This window comes from Fundulus heteroclitus, chromosome 20 (genome assembly GCF_011125445.2).
Source record: "Fundulus heteroclitus isolate FHET01 chromosome 20, MU-UCD_Fhet_4.1, whole genome shotgun sequence".
Taxonomy (NCBI): Eukaryota; Metazoa; Chordata; class Actinopteri; order Cyprinodontiformes; family Fundulidae; genus Fundulus; species Fundulus heteroclitus.
Window position 1 is genome coordinate 33,895,359 of NC_046380.1, and position 23,375 is coordinate 33,918,733.

Sequence of the window (23,375 nt, forward strand, 5' to 3'; positions counted from 1 at the left end):
CAAGTGGCTGTTTTATTTTTTTTTCTCTTATGTGATTATCTAATTTGTTGTTGTAGCGTAATCCCTTTATGCGAAAAAAAAAAAAATGACCCCACCTTCCCGCCGTAGAATAAGTTTTTGTGTAATGATTTTAAACAGCAGTCATGCCATACATACAGCCAGCTAAAGCAGACCGCTTTGTGTGTTGTCATAAACGACTCGTTCAGATCAGCTATTCATTGGTGCTATTCCATTGTTTTCATTTCTTTCTTTTTCCCCTTTTACTTTACTTTTTTTTTGTCTTTTTTGGGGGGTTTCAGGTTAAAGTGGTTGTTGAGCTCAACTGTGAACTTCACTTTGCACATAATTGAAAAAAAAAGTAATAAAAAAAAGGATGAAGATCGGAGTTTTATTTCTTTCGCTCCTGTTAGCCTGTATTGAGTGGGTCAGGAGGGGATCTGGGCTACTACCAGCGCAACATGTGACCTGGCGTCCAATGGAGAAGGCGGCTGCGTAAACTTGGCTCTTTTGTTCCACCGGGGCGCACAGACAAGGCTCCACGCGCGTCCACTGGAAGGTAAGGCAAACGAACGCGATCGCGGGGTTGTTAGAAGACAGCTGGCGGGGATCCACGCCACGCTTTGTTCCGAGGGGGTTCGATCACAGCCCACGTGGGGAACAACAGCCGCGTGTTCCGACTCTTAAAAGGAGCTTTTGAAAGTTGGTCAGCGCCATCATTTCACGGCCGCGGACCTGTACCTGTGTTATAAACGTGTCGCGAAGCATCGGCGGCGGAGTTGTTTTATCTCTGGCTGTAGTTTACTCCTTGGCGTAAAGATGACGCAATATCTGATGTTTTCTGTCTGCAACCGAAGCTGTAAGTTTTCATTTTTAGGCGGAACTTGTCAGCCATTAAAATTTAAATCAGCTCTACCTATGGCACTACAGCGTTCTCATTACTGGTTTGTTGACGTTACAACCGCAAATGGCTGAATTTAGTTTGGAAAAGTTTTGACGATGCGTGCTTTTTAGTTAAAACTTGTCTGAGTTGGTGTGTTCAGCCCGTTTACTCTGATCCCCTCCCTAAATAAAATAAAACCCTTTGCATTCAGAAATCTCCAAAATAGTAAATGGAATAGCCTATACTTTTGTTTAATTTAACCTCTTTATAAATGCAGCTGTTCTATGAAGGCCTCAGGGGCTTGCTTGAGAACATTATTTCAATTTATTCACGTTTCGTTTCAAATCAGAAGGCAATCAACAAGCAAGAAAAAGCAAAAACCCATCAGATTTTACTGAAATATATAGTCAATCCAATCACAGATTCATTGTCAAATATAATTTTTTATACTAGGCATAAAACAATAGATTGTATGGAGTCACTGATTGCATCATGCTGTTATCTTTGCTGCAATCCCTCACACTGAACACGCATGCGGGGAAAGTGGGAAGGAAAACTCCCTTTTAACAGAGAAACCTCCCGCAGAGATGTGTTCAGTTTGAGCATCTGCTCTGAATGAGGGTTAACAAGTTTAATGAACGAATAGGATCGCAAAGACCAAGCAACTCAGCACACAGGTTAGGGATATACATTTGGAGAACCTTAAAGCAGGGTTAAGTTCTAAAACAATATATTAAGCTTTGTACATTTCACATAGCGTTGTTTCATCCTAAAATGGAAAATGTATGGCAGAACTGCAAACGATGCAAGTGATTGTTAACATAAGACAGCTGGGCGACAAAAGCTTTAATCAGAGAAGCAGCCTAGATAGCCACATACAGTACATCTGGAGGGGCTGCAGAGAGCCGCAGCTCAAGTGGGAGAATCTGTTTACAGGAGAACTATTAGATTTTCAGTCAATAAATCTGGCCTCTATGGAAGAACAGTAAGAAGAAAAACCACTTTTCCTGTTTAAACGTTGCTACCATGTGGGTGACGCAGCAACGATACCAAAGAAGGCGCTCTGGTGAGATGGGACCATCCTGGTACTTGCTGTCTAAAGTGCAAAAAATTATATGTGGTAGGAAAATGAACATGTTGGTGGCAGCATCATGCTGTGGGAAGGCTGTCTCTCAGTTGAGGCAGAGACGGTGGTTACTTCACTCTTAAATAAATGCTGCTTGACCCTGTTTTCCACCGGCTCGGTTTGGCCGGTCTGCACTCGGCGTCGCCTGCTTGCGAGCATTTGAGCAACATCTTCTCTCAGGTTGGAGCCCGGGTTTCTCCGGCCCTGCTCAGGAGCAGGGTCAAACTGAGCGGACTGGAGCGGAGCTTTGATGTGAACGAGCTGCTTTTAAGTGAGGGGAAGAGAAAGGAGAAGGTTTTTCTCTGAGGAAGTAAAGGAAAAACGAAAGACTGAGGACATTAATATTAAGGACCACCATGAACGGAGTAGGCCAAACCGAAATATAATTTTACTATTTATAAACCACGAACCGCGCCTGAAGGAAGAAAAGAAAAGAGAAAGGACACTTGGGCTTTCTATGTGCAGATGCGCTGCATCGGATCTGCAGATTTACTGAGACTTTTTCTCATTTTACACACACTGAAAGCTAAGAAATCTTGTCTCTAATGCGTGTTTGGTTTAAAAATGTGTTTATAGCTACTGATTCAACCTGTACGTGCCATAGATGGCAGCGCAGCGGCCTGCCTCTGCTCGCTCCTCTGACCAAAGATCACTCAGTGCGAATACGCAATTTCCAACCTATAAAAATAATTTCACTGCGGTCAAAAGTCCGCGGTCAAAAACATCCTCATAAACCTCAGAGTTTTAACTTTTGCCTGCAAGTACCATGTTGGTCCCAAAACCTTGGAGCAGGTCAGTCTCATTTCCTCTCTCCGCTTCTGTCTCTCTTTATCCACTAGATGTCAAGACAATCTTGCATATACAATAATAAAAAACATTTGTGTTTCTTTGTTTTTATGGATGCTTTTATTTATGATGATTTATTTACTTTTCTATTCTTTACCATGCTTGCTGAATTCTTTAAAATGTTAATTTCACAAACAAGATGTGGGACGGGTGTTAAATGCCACATCTCCAGGTGGTGTTCTACTCTCCCAGGCCTATCTAGGCCGGTGTAAAAACAACCTGTTCCGATTAAAGCTGAGCGGGGCGGGGCCGAGTAAGGACACGGGGCTTTTGTGTCACTCTATCAAATAAAATCCCAATAAAATACACTTGCACTGTGAACTCGGTTGCTAAACACATACTCAAAAGCCATTTAGTACAACACAAACCAGCACATCTGACAGCATCTTTCTAAGTACATTATTTAACTCAGAATAGCACATGTTTCATGTTTCTCTGTGGAGGATCCGTATTCTCACCATAAGTAAAAATGTTAATGACTGTCACAGCAGTTGGTTGTTTAGCTTATCAATATTCATGCATCCTAGTGACAAATGCTCGACTTGTTCTTTTTAAATCATCCACTTTAAAAGTAGGCCATATTCTCTGATAGATGATAAATGTTTCTTTGAAAACTCATTCATGTCATACACTCTGGACAGAAAGATGCCTCCTGCACCGGCAGATGTGTCGGGTCCCAAACCCCTGGACGGGGGATGGGGCTGGATGGTGGTGTTCGGCGCCCATATTTCCATTGGATTCGCATATTCCACTCCCAAAGCCCTGTCCATTTTCTTCAAGGAGATCCAGGAAGACCTGGGGGCCAGCTACAGTGAAATAGCCTGGATTTCCTCCATCATGCTGGCTGTGATGTACGCAGGCGGTGAGTTTTTATTATGTTGACTTGTTCAAACGGAAAAAGTTATTAACAGCTATCAGGATCTTCTGTTGTCAACAAGCAAGTTTAATGAAGCTAATCGTGGGAGACGGGTTATAATGAACTCGCTATCTAGTCTGTTTAGATGTACCCACACGGATGTGAGGCAGGATTATGGGTTTTAAAGGTAATGGGGCATAAAACAGGCAATATTTGATATAAGCTGGTGTTTGATGGACACACTTCTGCAAAAAAGGTTTTAAATGGGTATATTGTAAACTGTTCTATGAGGTCTGAACAATTAAGTTCTATCACTGGGTTCAAATGATCTCGTACAAATTTCTGTTGTTCAATAGTGTGATTCTTATCAGCTGACTTTCACTTATAGAGCCGCTACATCTACAAACCACAAATGCAATGAGCCCTAACAAAGAAACATGTGTCCTCAAACCTGTGATCCATCACAAGTTCTAGTCAGCATCTTTAAATCAGTATTTTTTTTTTACACACAAATAACTTGCAGTGGTTAAAGCCAACAGTTTGTATACTAACCAAGTTTTTTCCATGTTGAACTGTAAAGAATCCTGTAGCGTTGTGAAACCTAGTTACATTATATTAAATTACAAATCAGTGTCATAACCTCCAAAAATCCCACAATCTGATAATCTAGCCAACTAATCCAGAGGGTAAATTATTTGCCTCTCATGTGCGGTTAATATTTGTCTTATATCATGAAGAGGACGTTCTCTGAGAATCCAAATTAAAGGTTATGACACAATTTATGGGTTTAACCTCCCTTCAATCTAAGACAAGGTGATTAAAAAAAACAAAAACAAGGCAAGCCCAAAGTTTCAGAGCGGCCAGTATCGCCCCGTCAGCAGTAGGGCGCCGAATGACGCCTTACTTTGATACAAACTTGCTGCTGTCTACCTCTCTTTTTGAATACGGGTTGGTTTCATCATATCTTCAGTTCCACACCTGCTAATGATGTCTACGTTTCTCTTGAAATAAACGGCAGATTTTTGGATGTCTGAGGGCTCCTCCTTTGGACTCGGAACTTAATGATGTGATTTAAAAAAAATAAATACATTAAAGAAGGCTCATTTCTAAGATGTGAAAAAACAAAAGAACAAACGGAAGTTCCTACAGAAAGTCCGGTTCAGTCCCTCAGCAGCTAAAGCTCACGGGAGAAGAGCCGTCATGAGGGACTGATCAGCCAATCAAAGAAGTGTGTGTTGGTGCAGCTATAACACTGGGTTAATGGGCCGAGAATTTTTCATTACTAAGTTTTGGTTTTCATTTATGACATCTTGGAGTCCGAGCAGAATATCAAACTGTATCATAATCACAGTAAGGGTGTGTAAGCAAAGTTGAGAAGATTCAAAAAAGAAAAAAAAAAAAACATTTATTATTTTTGAGAAACCAGCTCACGCTTATCCAGTGGTTTTGTCATGCCTCTGAAAAGCAAAGCAAGGGTTCATTTTGGCTAAATCAAAGCCTCCCGGCCAACTTTAAAAGAGGCGTCACTGTATTGCGTTAGATGTCACTCTAAAATGGTAGGATTGATCTTTTCAGCAGTGATATTTGTTAAGAAAGTTGCAGGTAAAATGCACATTAAAAAAAAGAGCTGTACGGATAGCCAGTGAACAGCTGACTGCTGATGATATATACACAGCCTGTGGTATGGATCTTCTTATGTGGTCTTATGATTATGAATTGTTTCAGTAAATGTTGAATTTTATTTTTTTATGTGCAGTCTTTTTCTCCACAAAGTGTGTGGTTGCACAGCCAACTCATTCCGGCGGACGGATAATAGATAAATTGGCTTCACATGAGAAGCTGCGTTCACTCACATAGTTCTAGGCAGCCTAATAGGAGTGTTGCCAGTGTGCATTAGTCACCTGACCCACATTTAAAACTCATTAGGAGAATGCCCCTTTTCTCATTTATCTGTATTCAGGGAGATGTTTTCAGTTTCTTAAACTAAAATAACTTGTTTGATTGCATCATGTCCACAGGCAACAGGAGCCACCTGGCTTTTGATGTTTCCTGGCTATTTATCGTCGTCATTATATTTATATATTTTGTGATTCCTGCATCTATTCATGTCTAAATTACAGATATATCATTTGTGTGGGAAAACTCTTAATCGAGATCCACTTTCTATTGCCCACAAAGAGTAGCGACTGGAAGTGTAGCATTTGTTGTATTTTCTTATGTTAAAAGTCTGAATGTAACATAATGCTTTATATGTCTTGTGAAGTTTTAAGCATGTCTATTACAATTAAACCTACAAAGATTTAACTTTTTACACATTAGGTGAAGTGTGTAGAAGAAAACCCGTATATATGCTCAGTCCGTTTTGATCATTTATTAGTACAAAAAGCTGTAAACTGTTAGAAATGATGGGAAAACATGCATCTGAAGTATTATTGTGTAACGAGCTCTGGTTAAGACCGTTATCTGGTTTAAAGAATATCCAAGATGATTTTGACGTTGCACAATGTGGCAAGTTTGGAAAACCTAATTTCAGTGAAAGAAATATCACAGCGTCACCACAGGCATTACATCTGCAGGAGGATATTTCTTAACAGTTTGTGAATTATTATTTAAAAAAATAATATGGGAAGTTTCTGAACCTGAACCTGTCATTTTTAGCTTAACTATAAACAGGAAATTACTGTTGTTTTCAGCCTATTAGTAGCATGAGAAGATACAGTTGTAGTTCATCTAGAAAACTAATTAGTGCTCAGTCTTTAACTGAGGCTAATATCTGGATATGTTGCTGTAATAATTCATATAATGTTCTCTCTACATGATGCAATTAATCTATTAAATTGTACCGCTCCTTCCTACAGCTAAAATACATGCATAAAGTAATTATGGCTGGCAGTATCAATATTTTTGTGGTTTCTAATGAATCTGCTGAATATTGATTTCAAAATTTTAAAGTGATTACCCCACCATAAACCTGCTTATTTTTATATTTATTTATTTTTACAAAATAAATCCTTTCATTTCATATATCTCACAAATAAAATACGGGCAAAAGTTTACAATTCAAGTTTACAATTCAAGCAGTGATTATATGTAAAAAGTGCCACCTCCTGCAGGACAAAAAATAAAAAAGTAAAATCATGCGCTTATTGGTTTATTTACAAAAAAAACCTGTATATCTTAAATGTCAAATAAGATGAGACTGAACTGGACACATACAAAAGATATAGGTCTCAAGCCATTTATAGAGTGATTCCAATGGAAAACATCTCTCTGTTATATCTTTATTATTTCTGGCTCATCATCAGTTTTGTGCCGACCTGTTCTGCTCTCTTGTGCTCTGCTGCTGCGACTCTAGCAGAGCCTTCAGACCTCCTTCCTCATCTGCTCAGCCTTTGAAAATTGTTGAAAGACTTTTAACAGATAAAAGATATTCCAAAGAGTTATGTGCTAAACCAAAAGGGTGACGTCAACAGACCGTCATTGTGGATGTTGACAAATTGCAGCAGCGCTACGGTTTCTCCTTCCAAATATAATAGAACCACTTTTTGCATTTAGCAAATAGAAATAATTTTGGCGGCCATGAAAGTGAACTCCCGTGGAAGTTTTATGCACAACTGTCTTGATCTCTCATGTTCCAGAGAATCAATCCAAAAAAGCCTGTGTAATTATCTGCATTTAATAGTAAAGGAAATATATTTAATATAAAAGGCTTTTCAATATCTTGCCATCCGCTCCGTACGGTCTGGTTTGCACCAGTGTTTTTGGAACGTGAGGTTCGGGGCCTCTGGAAGCGTTTGCGTTTGTGCAACTCTGTGGTGGTGTTTGGGGATGGCCTGTTGGCTGCAGGACGACGGCAGGTCCGTTTCTTTAGCCAGGATATGCTGTGTGTGGACATAGTGGGTGGAAGTGTGTGTGTGTGTGTGTGTGTGTGTGGGGGGGGGGGGGTGCTGCAGGTTCTTGGCCCACATGCTTCCCGTAGTTTGTGCTGTACCTCGAGTTGGCGTCTCCTCTGTGCTGATGCAGGATTTGGCCGCAGCTCTAAGCTCCGCCCCCTCTGTGGCTCCTCCTACAAATTTACTACGGATGGCGACACAGAAAGCATACAGCTAAAACAGCCTTAATGTTTTCTGCTCAGAGCGCTGGGTGCCATAGACACATTTTGTTCTTTTTTTTTAATTAATTTGGTTTTCTGATCACAATATTTCAAGTGTTGTGTGGCAATATTATCACTTTCGTTGTTTGGTTTTTAGTTTCTCATCGTTGTTTCTGTTGTTTCTCTGGTCCCCGTCTCTTTATGTCCACCCTCCTGCCTGAACCAGTAATGGCCTGTTGTGTCATTAATTTAATGAAATTAATCAATTAATCAAATGTGCAGCAAGGGAAATGTCTTTTCACCCCTTGTAATAGAGCGGATCTGCCTCTGACGCTACAGGTCAACCACACACCCCTAAGCTGCCAGGATAGGACACAGAAAAGTGCGCATCCCATTTCACTCCGTAGGGATTTGGGTCACAGGTAGATGACACAAAATGTGACTAATTCAAAGTCTTGTGGAGGGTTCACGTGAGCTCATTGGTGGCTGCTTTCAAGGTTGCAGGAAAGCGGGGTGTGTAATCTGCCTGTACTCAGCTCGGGGAGGCCTAAGCGGTGAAATATACCTCTCTGCTGTGGCTCAGGCACAGGACTTTATCATATTGTCCTTGGCAAGGCTTCAGCAATGTCACCCAGTGGAGGAGAGAGACAGTAGGATATATCAGAGGAAGGTTCAGCACACTGGGGTCTAACACCAGGTCCCCATGGGAGAGACATGACAGCCTCTTCAGAAAACCTCTGACTCAAGGAGTCTGAATGATAAACCTATAATGGAAATGGAAATGGTTGCGGAAAGAGAGCTGGTCTGTTGGGACTCGGCTGCACTGAGAATGATGAGCTATCTTTGACCCCTGCTGCCACCTCCCTAACGGTAAAAACACGGTATACACATTTTTATGTACAGTAAATAGAGTTTTGAATAAATCTTTAAAAGCTCAGCTAGAGGATCGCACAGAGAATTTCCTATTCGGTCTTTGCTCTCATATATGCCAACATGCAGGGCAGTTTTAGGCAAGCATCAGGAAATCATTCCATCAGATACCCTTAAGACATCGGCCAATCTAGTTTTATTTATAGAGCACTTTTCATCCACTCAAGTCTGACAATGTGCTTTACAGAGTTTAAACACGAATGCATTGATTATCCATCCATTTTTTTAGTGCGACCCGTGTTTAGAATGTAAAACAGCGGCGGACTACACAGATTTTAAGGTGCTTTTTTCTTAGCTTAAACTTTTTTTTTGTATGTATAACTGCCAGTGATTTGTCAGTGATCACTAGACTCACTGATGTATTTGAATTTTTTTTTATTTACTACAATATTAATACAATTAAATACAAACATGTTTAGTTTTTTAAAATTAAACACATATTTCAGTGCATTAAATGTACATTGAATACCAATTTAGGAGCCACAAAACCTCCATTCACTGAAGCCACAGCTGCTGCTAACAAAAAAAACAGTGATGATACAATTTATTTATTCCATGGCCAAATAGTGGACACGAAACAAAGTCTCCAAATGGCTTCAAAAATCTCTTGCAATAAATGTTTGGTCATCCCCCACCATCGCAGGGCCACACAGAGACTCAGGACAACCATACACACATACCATAGGGTGGGTTTTATAGACCTAGTATTCACTCAAGATATTTTGTGCTACTATTATGATAAAGATAACAAAAAAAAAATAACTATTTACAACTTCTTTGCAGTCTTTTTCTAGTAACTTTATTGCTGTGACTGTATGCCTCAGCAATTATAGCCCCACAAACAGAAATACTGCTCTTGGAAAAAAACAACATACATTTTAAACAGGCTTTATTAGGACACCGGTAAGTGCAGTTAGTGTTATTTATCCTTATTTTATAATAACTGTCCATAGTAACTGCATTTGATCATGGATTAAAATGTGTTGATATTTACTGTTGTTCTCATGGAACCAAAAATGCACGGAGGTGGTGTGGACAGCAAAAAGCAGAAAAAGCAAAGCAATTAGGAAATTTGTCAGTTCTGATTTAGGTGGTAATAATTACCTTCTAGTGACATGCCGTTTTTTTGAGTGGTGGATTGTAATAGCTATTACTAATAATATGATTATTACATATATTTGGCTATCCCAATTCAAGCCATCCCAATTAGCAATTATTCAGTATACTGTAAATTATTCAGTATACTGTAAAGGTTCCATCTGTGCATTTTACCACGTCGTCAGTCTGTACAAACATTCAAATCCCTGCCATTGGGAAGGTTTATTTAGTGCTTGTGCCTTTTTATCGGTGTTAAGCCCGGTTGGGCTTAAACGAACAAACTGCCCACTAGTGGGGGCCTAGTGGAAAGGCTGCAAGTTCCCCAGTTCAACTCCCACAGACTGCCTCTCTGGGTCGCTGAGCAAGACCCTTAGCCCCAGATTGCTCCCTAAGGGATGGGTTAAATGCAGAGGATGAATTTTGTAGGAATGTACAAAGTTGCGTAGACAAATATCTGTTATTATTATTATTATTATTACTATTATTATTATAAATAGTGGCGTGGCAGGGAAATCACACTATTTTATAAGCTCCGTGCACAGAAATCGTAATAAAATGTTGTCATTCAGATTCGTTAACAGAAACAAAACAATCCTGTTTTTAATGGATCGTTGTCCTGTAAACAGGGCCTTAGCGTTAACTCGGGCTAGTTGGTCCTAAAGGCCGAAGCTAACAGCTGGTCCGAGAGGTTCATGTAACCCTAGGGTGGTTACATGAATGCTATTTTATGAACCTTTCATTCAAAGCTACTGGTGATTTACACAGAACCTGATCCCGATGATCAGCTGATTGGTGAAACCAGCTTTTGTCGGATTAGCTTATTGTCCACAACGCTAAGAATGTTTTTACTTTGACGATGGGGGACAGTCAGCTAAAGTTATTTAAGAAATTATTGGACTTCTCACTTCATTTTGAAGCTCAATGTTTCATTAATTAGTCTTTAGGGTTAAGGATTAGGGTCTTTGTCTTTAACTAAGCAGACTATTTGCAGTACTAGCTTCTTTGATTATAAACATATTCCTCACAAGATTTTTGGCTTTTTGTTGGTCGTCTGAATCTGTATTCTATTAAAACACAGCAAATAACCTGTTTGGATTTCAACAACATCATAGAGCCAGGTACGTCGGTGCTGAAGGTCAGTGCTATTAGATGTTGAAATATAAAAAAATATGAAAAAAAAATGGATAATAAGCAAACACTGACTCCAGTCCAACACCATAACCGGTTTGGTAGACCAAATCTCTGTTTGAAGCTAACGTCCCACAAAGGATTGTGCAACACTGACATTTTAAAGCCATGAAAAAAAAAAATTTTCAGGGACACTCTACTTCCTTGAGATAGGTTTATTTTTAAATTCACCTCCAGTGCATCTACATATACCATGCACTTATTCAGTCAAAATTTTTAGATGATTTTAATCCAAAAATGTAGCATTTCCTCCTGTAGAAATCCCATTTTGTTGTGTTTGTGGCTGAATGTAGAAATCATAAATATAATGGAAGGAATCTTTAAACATGCATTCTGTCAGGACTATTTGATGAAGTGAAATATTTTATGGATTAATTTTTTTTTTTTTTTAATTAATGCTTATCGCTTGTCGGCAGAACTTCAGTAAGATGGATGAATTTCAAACACCTTGTCTTCATCATAGAAGGCTGTAGAGTGACTGGTGGTGCAATATCACTCTTTCAGGCAAGGTTATAATGATGGAAAGGTTGACAGCACATAAAGGACCGTTCAGTTGCTGATTGATCTCTAAGCAAAGTGCTGCACATTATCAGAGGGGAGTGTAATGAGTCACTGGACTGTTTTTTTAGTGGATACACAAGTCTGGAGGTTTTCCATCATCTTAGGGTGAATGTCTCCCACTTATGGTTTAGGTACGTGAATTTACTGGAAGCTGCAACTGCTTTTTTAGAGAGAGACTATTCATATTTCTTTTGCAGTTTATGTGTTCGTTGCATAGTGGCAACATTAGATTATTTGATGGGGATTCAAGACCCAGCTTTGACAGCTAAACAGAAGACAGAGGATGCAAGGATTTGTATAAATGATGAAGGGCATCATGAAAAACGCGTTGCTGTCTTATTACCAACTGGTTGAGAAATGGCAGATGAGGCAGCTTGCTCCTTCTAAAGCGGCAGAGGTTAATGTCCTGACATAAAGGCTTTCCACAAACTTTTAGAGATGAAGCCCATGGGTAAAATTGACACTGCAACCACCATTCCAAAAAAGTGTTGGGAAGTTATGTAAAATGTCTTGCATTAACTGTCTTATTTCTGCACTGGATTCACAAAGCAAATTGCAATAAATGCATAGCAAAGGAAGCAACCATAAAGTCAAGCAGAGGGCCAATTTGCACGCAGTTTTGCCTCCTTTTGCAGGTTTTGTCTATAGCCACAAACTTCTCAAGTCTGAAAGTGATAAAAGGGATAGCGAAAGATATTTCTCCAACAACTAGAACAGTCATTTTGTCTTCAGTTATCTTTGCCTTCAGAATTATCACCAGCTTTCAGCAGATGGTGTAGCTTCAAGGCAATCTATTGGACAAAAACATCTCTGGTCATTGAGAGTGTCACATTATTTGCTATTATATGTTGTAATTGGCATTGATATACATATTTTTTTCCCTGGATCATTGCTGTTAATATTGCTTGCTAGAACTTTTTTTAGTAGCAGATCTGCCTTAATGACCACTTACGCTTTGAAAGACACAGGTTCGCACACATTTGACACAGTCAAATAGCTTTGTAAATTTAACCTCTTTTCAGACAGTGACAGGTCTGAACTGCAGACTGTTACCATTTGTTTAGTGGGCCGGTTGATGAATCGAAGTGCAGACAAGAACTGGGTGGTCGCATAATGACCATTTAATGAATGAAAGCAATAAAACATACAGGCAGGCCGGGCGATAGTAAAGAGCAGACCAGACACAGGTGTAGCACAACGGAGGGTCTGACAATAACGGAGGATGGGTGAAAGTAATTAACGACACAAACCACTGGTGAACCACATGAAGGGAAAGACTAAGGATTGGAAAAACAGAGAATAAACACAAGCAAGATACAAAGTCTAACATAATCTACTAACTAATAAACATAAACAAAAACTGAAAGATACACAATCCCAGGAACCTAAAACTAACAATTACTGAAGTGACTAGGGATTGTGGCACAGGTTGTATTAGCACCAGTCTAATTATAGAGCCCTCCTGCTGGAATAATCTCCACATTAACCCGATAGTTTTCCCTAAAAACAAACTTTCTGAATGAAAGCCCAGGTTACTATGAAACTTTACTATCGAACATCTTTAATCCAGATTTACTAATGCACCTTTTTAATATATCAGATGTGTCTTTTAATCTGTTCTGATAATAGACCGAATGGCCTCTATCTGGTGGAATTCATTGTTGTCTTAATTAATTCTAATACTTGATTTGAAAGACTAAGTAGTGATTTTTTTCAATTATATTTCAGCACATCTAAAAAAGGGTTTTTTGGTTATATTTTTCACAGGTTTTCTTGAGGGTCATTTCTACTGTTGTATGTTGCATGTTTGTTTCCCAAGGCATCTCAATAATTCAGTCATAAAAATATGGGAAAAAAGTAGTAGGTGCTTCTACTACTGGACGCTTCTTTGTTAAAACATTTCGTCTCTTCTTCAAGAGACTTCTTCAGTCTGAAGAGTTTTAGGTAAACTCAGTGTTTTTCATTACCTCATATTGTTAATATTTAATAATAATGATAATAATTTTATTTGTATCGAATCTTGCGACTTCTCAAGGTGCTTCACAGTTCTACAATAAACAAGGTTTAAAACAATCTATCTCAGGGGTGTCAAACTCATTTTGGTTGAGGGGCCCCATACAGCTTAATCTGATCTCAAGAGGGCCACACGAGTAAACTCATTGCAAGATTAAATAGAACTAATAAATGTGGACTTGTTGTTGATTTTTATATTAAATGAATTTCACTTTTACACAATATATTATGAATAACCTCAGCGTTTTTAAGAAAAGTATGTGCAATTTCAACAATACTTTTACTCAGTTAAACATTTACTTAAGTGCATTATGCAAAAGAACTGATCACAGTGATTATACAATGTTGAAAAACATTTATTCACATTTTTTGGAACTTAAAAACACTGTCCTGCCTGACAAAACACATCAAACAGATAAAAATTAAGAAATTATTTAAAATAAATTTTCCACATCTGAAGCTCAGTGCTACCATCTGCTGATTAAAACACAGCGTGTTTTAATCAGCAGATCGTGGACAATATAGTGGACAATATAGGAACTGCAGATTTTCAATTAAACGAAGTACATGTTTTTTTTTTAATAATTGTTTTATCATTCTCTTCCTTTTATCTCCTCTTTCTTTCACCTTTTGGTTTTTTCTTTTTGTTCTTCCTTTCCTCCTACTTTCCCATTGTAGTGTCCATATCATTTGAGATATTCCCCTCATAAATAATAATAAAACTATTCACATTCATAAATCAAGCGGAGCACTATGGCCAAAGCCGTACTGCTCCACTTGTGAAAGTCAAATCTGATGAGCATTTTTTGGCATTAAGACAACAATTCTTATTGCCTTATTGCCAGACAGGACACTGGAAAAAAAAAAAAAATCATTGTTGAATAATGATAATGCATTTAGCCACCGGGCCGGACTAAGTTGTTCGGCGGGCCGTATGTTTGACACCCCTGATCTAGAATAACAAATCCTGAAATAATCAAGATTAAAAAACACAACAAATCTAAAATAATAGTATTAAAATGTGGCCAACAATTGCAGTTAAGAACAGTCCTGACTGTTTCATGCAGCTGATTCAGGCCCCAGGGAGGAGAAGGCACGGCCACCCATGGTTGATAGCCTGCGGTGATATGGACAGATTTCCAGGTTTTGGTGAGGATGCGGTTCTGGACATATTTTAGTGTCTTGATGGATTTGGAGGGGAGACATGCTAGTAGGGAGTTACAGTAGTCAAGACGAGCTGTGAAGGTTCGGATCAGTCCTTCAGTGTCCGGTTGGGAGAGTGAGGGTTTGAGTTTAGCGATGTTTCTCAGATGGTAGTAAGAGGTCTGGCAAACTGATTTAATATGAGCAGTAAAGGAGATGGAGGAATCAAACTTGACAAGACTGGTGACAAATGAGGAGAGAGGGACCTAGTGATTTGTTAATGGTGATGTGGGTGATGCCAGCTTGTTTAGTTTGATGGCGGTTGCCGATGAAGATGGCCTCGGTCTTACTGCCATTTAACTGGAGAGAGTTTTGGCTCATCCAATGACGCATGGCGCTGAGACATTTGGTGTCTCATGAGAGAGCCAGATGAGTGTCAGGGGAGGTGTGGAGGTAAGTTTGAGTGTCATCAGTGTATGCGTGGAAGCTGATGCCATGACTTTGGAGGATATTACCAAGGGGGTAGTGGGGGATGTAGATTAAAAAGAGCAGGGGACCCAAGACTGACCCTGTCCCTGTCCAAGTCCACAACTAAATCCAGTTGAGATTCGGTGGAAAAAACTTGAAAATTTGATGTTCACTGATTCTCTCCATTCAATCTGACTGAGCTTGAGCTATTTTGGAAAGAATGACAGACCCAGATCTGTCAGTCTCCAGGTGCGTGAAGCTGGTAGAGATATGCCCCAAAAGACTTGCAACTGTGACTGCAGCCGAAACTGGCTCAACAAATACTGACTCAGGAGGGCAGAATCCAAATTCAGGACACATTTTTTCACATTTTTATCTGTAATGTTTTAAAGAACGTGTCTCCTTTTCATTTTATTCATAATTATACCTCAGTTTGTGTTGGCCTAGCACATAAGATTACAATAAAGTACTTTGAAGTTTGTGGTTGAGACGTGACAAAATATGGAGAAGATCAAAGGGGATAAAGATTTAACTAGGCACTATAATAAAACACTAACCCAATTGTTGCTTTTGTGCCCGTTTTTTTCCAGGACCGGTGAGCAGCATGTTGGTCAGTCGCTTCGGAAGCCGACCAGTGGTGATGATGGGTGGACTGATGTGTGGGGTTTCTATGGTAACAGCCTCATTTGGGAGCTCCATCGTTTACCTCTACCTTTGCATTGGCATCATTGGAGGTATAGTTCATTTTTTTTGGGAGGCATACGTTTAATTATTTTTTTGCATGTTTTTTTGTGTATGACAACACGGGCTCAAAAGCTTTCGACAAGATTTATTTTACTGCTTGCAATCCTATTTGTAAATCAAAAGCTCCTTATCTCGTTTGCCGTTTCACTAACTATTCCTATTCCCCACGGATCAGTCGCTTGGGGGCAGAGGAATTTGCAGTCTTTTTTTTTTATTTGCTAAGAAGCTCTTGATGCAGACCTGCCTCCACTGATTTGGCCTCTGTTCCTTCTTCTCCCGGGCTTTGGGTATCTGCCTCAGCTCCTGAAGTGCAGTTAGAGCGGCAAGGGGACCAACGCCATGACAGTAATTAAGACAGAACTATCTCTGATCCCAGAGAGCATAGGCTTTAATCGCCCTCCGTCGCTTTCCCGCAGACTCCAATCACTGCCGTCGCACGGGGGCTCTCTGCCACCCTATGAGGCTCATTACTCTGCCAAAGGTTCCTATGAAGCATTAATAGTCCCAGCAGGTGGCTAAGCTGTGTCCTGTGCCCAGGGGCAGGTGTCGGCACTGCTTTGCTCCCATGCGCCCTGGCACAGGGACAGCGTGGCATCATTCAGTTTTACCTAGCAGGGATGCGAACATATGCTTACACATAGTACGGTCTACACCTGCTAAATAGATAAGCTTGTGTTGCAAAAAAGTTATTTTATACTTTTTTTCCATTTTCTTCTTACCTGAATGTACTTTCTTTCCTTTGAGGTTCAAGAAAAACAATAGTCGTTGTTTTCTGACAGAGTATTGCTGAAAGTTGATACCGAGTGCCTCCTGTGGGTGAGGAAGACGAGCCCAAAGTCACATAAACAGCAACAAATATAGTTTTTGACTTCTAAATTATCCTTACCTCAAAAGATGGAAGAAAAAAAAAGATAGTTTAAGAGACCAAAAGACTTACCTTGTGTGTATTGTTGCTACCAGGCATGAGCTTGTACGAAATTCCCATAATACCTTGACAAAAAAACAAGTAAAAAATGTTTTATTTGAAATATTTATTCAAAAATTCAAAACAAAAATGTATAACATTATCTAAAAACTTTCCAACAGAAAAGCAACTTTTGTTCCTCTTGGTGTTGAAATAATATAACAAACACCATGTAATTATTACAGTTTTAACAGGTCATTTTAAAAAAACTGGTTAACTGGTTAACCTACCATACTTGTTTTAAAGAATGATGATGATGTACCTTCGTCCTGTTCCGCTCTATTGTACGTAGAGTCACACTTGGACTATAACACGCTCATGATAATGGAATAATAATAATTTTGTTTCAAGCAAAGGAGAAGTGGTGCAAGCATACGTATAGTGTGGTGTGGGAGCCTTCTTTCAGCCAGCTGACCGGCAGTGCGCAGAATCCGAACGGCGGAACAGCAGAGCCGCCCTATTCTACGATGTACACAGCAGGAGGAAACGCCAGTACTTCCTGTCCTTTCTCTGACATCTCATTGAAAGGACTTTAAGCCGTAGAAATGGCACGATGGAATATTTTAGACATTCTGAAGCTGTAACTTTATTAAACCTTCGTATACTTTTGACAACTGTTGCCAACACATGCCCACAAAATAGGGATTTAACAATATAAAAATATTCTTTTGTGAATATATTGTGTGCAAATCCATCTATTATCAGTTTACCTATAGCATAAATCATCATTATTATTATGACTATTATTATTGTTTTAATTATAATGTCGACAAACAAAGCAAAGGGGGTACTGCAAATAATTTTACTTGGCTTTAAGATATTTTTATTCCAAGCTAGTGCCCAGGTAAACAGACGACTCAGACCGTTCTGAAAACTGCATACATGCAGCTGAAAGCTAGTTTACTTAACATATGCAGTTTTGCTTCCTTTTTGTGTGTGAAGACAAAAACAGCTTTAAAAAAAGCTTTCCTCTTTCTCTGTTTAGTGGATGAGATTAATCCCTGCTTTACTTTCACTGCCTTCTCCTCACATCTTTGAATGGGCGAGAGGGACATTGCTTTTTTTTTTTAAATAGGTACCTTAAAAAACTCACCACAAAGAAAATATTAATACTGAATTTTACCATCTAATTATTAAAACCCTTAGCTGTTTCTCTGCCACGTAAAAGTTAGTTTATGAAGCTATAGCAGGGGGAGCAAAATAATGAGTTGGAGCAAGAGCTTAGAACTACAATTCTACAAACTTACCTGAACTTAGACCGGAGCAGTAAATTGACATTGGAAAGAGAAAATATGGCGTTGCAACCATGTAGCTGTAGCTCTTCATCTTCCTTAAATTAAGGCGGTATTAAATTAATATGTTCAGAGTGGTAGGCGGGAGAGTGGATGTATTACTCAGGCTACCTAATTTATTTCTACTTAAATGGAGAAATTATTTCAGAAAAAAATTCCAGCATTCTGTAATGAGATTTTAGCTGGCAAAAGTGAAACGTGATGAAACCGAAATGAACACGGAGCGCAATCAGTCCTGATTTAATTTAGGAAGGACCCTCTGGAGTTTAGCTTCAGCACAGTTTTCCTTTTTAGGCATCTTAAATGTGACTCTCTTTTATTTTTTTTTCCCCCCCTCCACATTCTTTCTGCGTACAGGCTGGGGACTCTGCTTCAACCTGAATGCATCGCTCACCATCATCAGTAAATATTTCCTCGCCAAACGACCGTTGGCCAATGGACTCGCCATGGCCGGCAGTCCGGTTTTCCTCTGTTTCCTGGCTCCCGTCAACCAGTTTCTCTTAGGACACTATGGCTGGAGAGGAAGCCTGCTTATCCTCGGGGGTATGATGTTAAACTGCTGCGTTGCGGGGGCATTAATGAGACCCGTAGCTCAACCTTGTGACCCGAGAGCTTGTGCGCCACCACAGGAAGTGAAGCAGACAAACAATACAAAGTCAAGCGGAAGCTGCATGAAGAACGTTAAGACGTTTGTCGATCTGTCTTTCTTCAAGGACCAGGGCTTTATCATTTACCTCGTTGGAAATGTGATGTTCATCTTTGGCGCCTATGCACCCATCGTGTTCCTGTCCGCGTATGCAATCAGCCTTGGTGTCGAGGAGTACTCCGCAGCCTATCTGCTCTCCATCATGGGCTTTGTTGACATGTTTGTTCGGCCCGGCACCGGGCTAATCGCCAACAGCAAGTGGATCAGGCCAAGAATCCAGTACCTCTTTAGCTTCGCCATGGTCTTCAATGGGACGTTCCATCTACTTTGCCCTCTGATGACGACCTACACCCTGCTGGTGGCCTACGCTGTGTTCTTTGGCGTGGGGTTCGGGATGGTGTTCGCCCTGATATTTGAGTGCCTCATGGACCTGATGGGAAGCCAACGCTTCCCCAGTGCTGTTGGACTGGTGACCATTATAGAGTGCTTCCCCATGCTCCTGGGACCACCTGCTGCAGGTAACATACCCTAAAAGTAATTTATCCCTTCACAGACATGGCAAACTTAGGCTGATGTACCTGAATGCTCCTCTGCATTAATGCTGAAAAGCAACATTTCACCATGTGTACAGATCTCACTTTTTTGACTCTGAGTTACACAACTAGAGTTGCTCTCCGATCGCTACAGTTAAATATTGCAACATCATCGGCCAAAGATCGGGTCAATAATGTAAACTCAGATACATCTGCGGGAGCGTGTGCACTTCTGCAAGCAAGCTGCTGTCAAACATGCACCAAATTGATTTTATAATCATGTGTGTCTTAGCTTTTTTTCAGCTTTAGCATCACTTTGATCTTTTGTATTACTGTAAGGGAAACCTGGATTATTACTTAAGTTGAGATGTTTTGGGTTTGCGTGAAAGTCCTCTTATGGGGTATCTGCTTGACATGATTTTGTTTTGTATGGTTCTCTGTATTTTTATCTGTGTCTGCAAATGCTGGCTGCTTGGAACTCCCTTCCAGTTGAACCACAGCGTTACGCTCAGACATGTACAGTTTGGATTATAGCCTAGTAGAGGCTGATAACGTGCTGGTTTATCAACTGCTTTTAACTGTGTGCAGAATTAACACGGTCACAACAATCTGAGTTGTGGTTACCTACGGATGCCAGAAAGTCTATGCCAGAGCTGCTTAGATAGGTACATTTTTTTGTTTCTTTAAGATTAACAAATTATTCAGAAGACATTTCTGAGGTAAGGGTACAAGGCAAAACTTCAGATATTACTAGTGTTATGGCTTAACCCCCAAACCGCCCCAACCAAAAAAAAAGACTGCAATTTATTTAAGGGTTTCATACAAAAATTGTGTACACAACTTTTATATTTGCTGAGGTTCACCAGTACTGCTACATTTATGCTTTGTGCTTTAGTGATATGCAATAAAACAGTGAGTAATACAGGAGCACCGCCTTACTACATATTTACTATTGTAGTATGCAAATTCCGATTGTCAGTTAAGCCAGGCTCCCACACATGCCGTCTGATCCCAAGTCTGATGTTGCACCAATGATCTGACAATAACATTATTCAATCCCATGCTACACTATGCAGAAGCTCTGTCTGCTCTAATGAAGAGTCACTCAACTCACCATGCTAAATGCTTGAAGTTGAATCATTAAACAATTTGGATGTTCTCACAAAGCATTGAATTTCCATCCCCATCTGGTCAATAAATATGGAACACAAATGATGCACATTTCTTCACCTCTTCTGGTTGTATCCTCGGATCATAAACTCCTGCCTGTGCTAAAATGAGACAGACTTATAACCATGTGCTCCTATTGATTTTATTATATTGTTTTTGACCTTGAACCATAAATCCTGAATATATCCTAAATATGAACTTAGAGCATTGCGGTAAGGAGTCTCTTGCTTTATTTTCCAGCCCTCAAAGAAGCCAGCTTTCCTTGTGGTAAACAAGGAACATTGATAACTGATGCCCGACACAAGGAAGGAAGAATCCACTCTGCTACAACCTTTAGCCGCTCCTGAACTTTCTGAGGCAGTTTATTAAAATGGATTTGAACCATACGAGCGGCATGATGAAAGATTTCTATGGTTTGGAAACTATAGCTATTTAAAACCTTGGCACACTTTGAGATTTGTAACAGGCCCAAAGTGTAGTGTTTTAAATGAACCCAGTGGTGTGCTCCAAGAAGTCCACTGCATACAGCTAGCAGTTTGAATCTGTTGAATAGACAGATTTACTTTCTGAGTCATATTTTTTATTTAGAAACTTTCACTCCTTAGAAACCAAAGGTTCCTTCAGAAGCTGTTCAGTTTAATGAACATATAAGATGAAAGCATGATCGTTGAAACCTCACAGATACACTTGCCGTCTTCCTTCACCTCTGACTTTAAATAAACTTAAAAGTTTTAGCCCCCCACCCCTGCCCCCAGCAACCCTGTTCGGAGGGGCTCATTTAATGGGGTAAATAAGTGCCTCCTTGCTCGGGTAACATTCTCCTCCAGAGGGCACAATCGTTATGTATCCCGGATCTGCTTGTTACTGCTCCTCCAAACCTTCAGGTCAAGCCAATTAGGAGGAAGTGAGGTAAGTGAGGGTAATTAGCCCTTTGTGTTGAGTGTTTAATGACGCTCAGTTCAAACTCTCGTCATTAAAGTGCTGTACCTGGGCCATAATTAGGCTGCGAAGGCATTAAAAAAAGAAGGGGGTGACTATGCCAGATGGACATAATTACTGCTCAGCCAATCAAGGGCTGTCTTAATGAGGGTGGTGGTCATCTGAGCACAGGCACCAGATGAGTGTTATCAATCAGATAATGCATTGAGAGGCTTGAAATAATGGCCAGAATGAAAAGTGACCCCTCGCAGTGCATGCACATACACAGATATTATGACGATCATCATCGGTTGCAGAGTCAGAAAGTGATGAGCTTAAAGAGAACTATCAAAGCAACCTTTTTAATGGAACTTTGACCTTTGACCCTAAAAGTTTTGATTTAAGGTGATAGGTTCAGTAATGGGGCGGGAAGTATTGGGGCTTCCAGTATGTGGGAAAAGTTACAATGCAAGTACAAAATAGTTACTAATTTGTAGAAAAGACTTGATTTTTCAAAAATAACATCCGGTTTATACAGTAGATCATCTTTACTGTGATCTGCCAAGCATGGTTCCTGCAAACATTTCCATGTTTCACTCCCTGATTTTATTTTCTTACCTCAGATTTGGATTTCCTAAGTTCTCAGTTTTATTCAACCAATTTTCCAAAGTATAAATACAAAATGGAGGGATGGACAAGACTGGGTTTGTAGATTGCTTGACTCATTGATAGATCGATGGATGATTGGAGAACTGGATATGGAGAATGAATAGATATGGATGAATAGGATATTAATTAAGTCTAGAATTGTGTCTCCTTAGTTTGGAGTAAGTTTACTTTGGAACCCTGTAAAAACGACTTTGTAAAGACAAGTATGCAACCTTTATGAGCAGAATCCCAATTAGAGTATTAGGGTTTTAATTGTTCAGAGTAAGGACAGCAGTACGCTCACAGATGCTAAAGTACTGAGAGATTGGGTCACTGTTATGCATCTGTTGGAGATGATGTTCTGGGCACTTAAGACTCAAAAAAACCTGGAGGCTTAAACAGGCTGATAAGAAGCACATTTGTCATCTTTCTGCAGACCTGTGCTGTGTGTCTATGACTCTGAGAATGGCCTTCACTTCTGATTTGGTTTTAAAGCGGCCTTCCAAATTGCCTGCCCATAAATGTAGGGGAGCCAGGAAGGGTGCAGCGGCTCTGTTAGTTCCAAAGCAGCCCTTCTCACATTGGCCTGTCCTCACTCATTTCCTTCTGCACACACATAAATCAGAGTTTCTGTTCCCCTTTTCAAGTTATAAAGCGTTTAAATTGTGTTTTCTTTTTCTTTTCTGACTTGGAATTTGCATTCTTCTGTTCTAGGGTTTCTGGTGGACATCTTTGGGGACTACAAATACCTTTTCTTCATGTGTGGAGGGGTGATCACGACTGGTGGGCTCTTTCTCTTCGTCATGAACGTCTATAACTACAACAGATTGGACAGAGCAAGTAGAGGCGACGACGCGGAGCAGAACCAGAACACCACTGAGAACCAGGAGCAGGTGAGCAGCTCAGAGGCTCAGATGGAACTGATGGACCCTGAGGCCAAAGAGACGAACACGGCCCAACTAGATCCAGAGGACAGACAAGAAACCGGCTAAGCCATTTGCCGACTGATAGTAACCTGTATTGTGTAATAATTGCGTGGTCGACGAAACAACAGAAGGACCTTCACTGCAGCTCCAGATCAGGGAAGTGGATCCATACACAGGCAGACGTGGACAAATTTGTAAGCATTCCTTGACAGAGGCATCCTAAGTGCCTGAGAGTTCATTTATCCTTTATTGCCAGTAGCATTATCGCAAACTAAAAGTCTGGCGAAATCCAGCCTTTAATTTAAGTAAATATATTTAGTGGGGGAAAAAAA

At 40.0% G+C, this 23,375-nt stretch overlaps 1 protein-coding gene across 4 annotated transcripts; it reads left to right on the forward strand.

Annotated features, from left to right (window-relative positions):
- The first annotated feature begins 454 nt into the window (after positions 1–454).
- LOC105926049 (monocarboxylate transporter 2) lies at positions 455–23,375 on the forward strand. Of its 4 annotated transcripts, none has more exons than XM_012862217.3 (5): positions 455–556; positions 3,494–3,714; positions 15,793–15,936; positions 18,560–19,366; positions 22,832–23,375. In XM_012862217.3, exons 2-5 carry the CDS (start codon positions 3,498–3,500, stop codon positions 23,107–23,109), a joined length of 1,446 nt encoding a protein of 481 aa, XP_012717671.2. In that variant the 5' UTR covers positions 455–556; positions 3,494–3,497; the 3' UTR covers positions 23,110–23,375. The 4 variants fall into 4 exon arrangements, with proteins under 4 accessions (XP_012717671.2, XP_012717672.2, XP_036007343.1 ...); XM_012862218.3 differs by having other exon boundaries at positions 482–556; positions 3,498–3,714; XM_036151450.1 differs by lacking the exon at positions 455–556 and adding an exon at positions 584–856.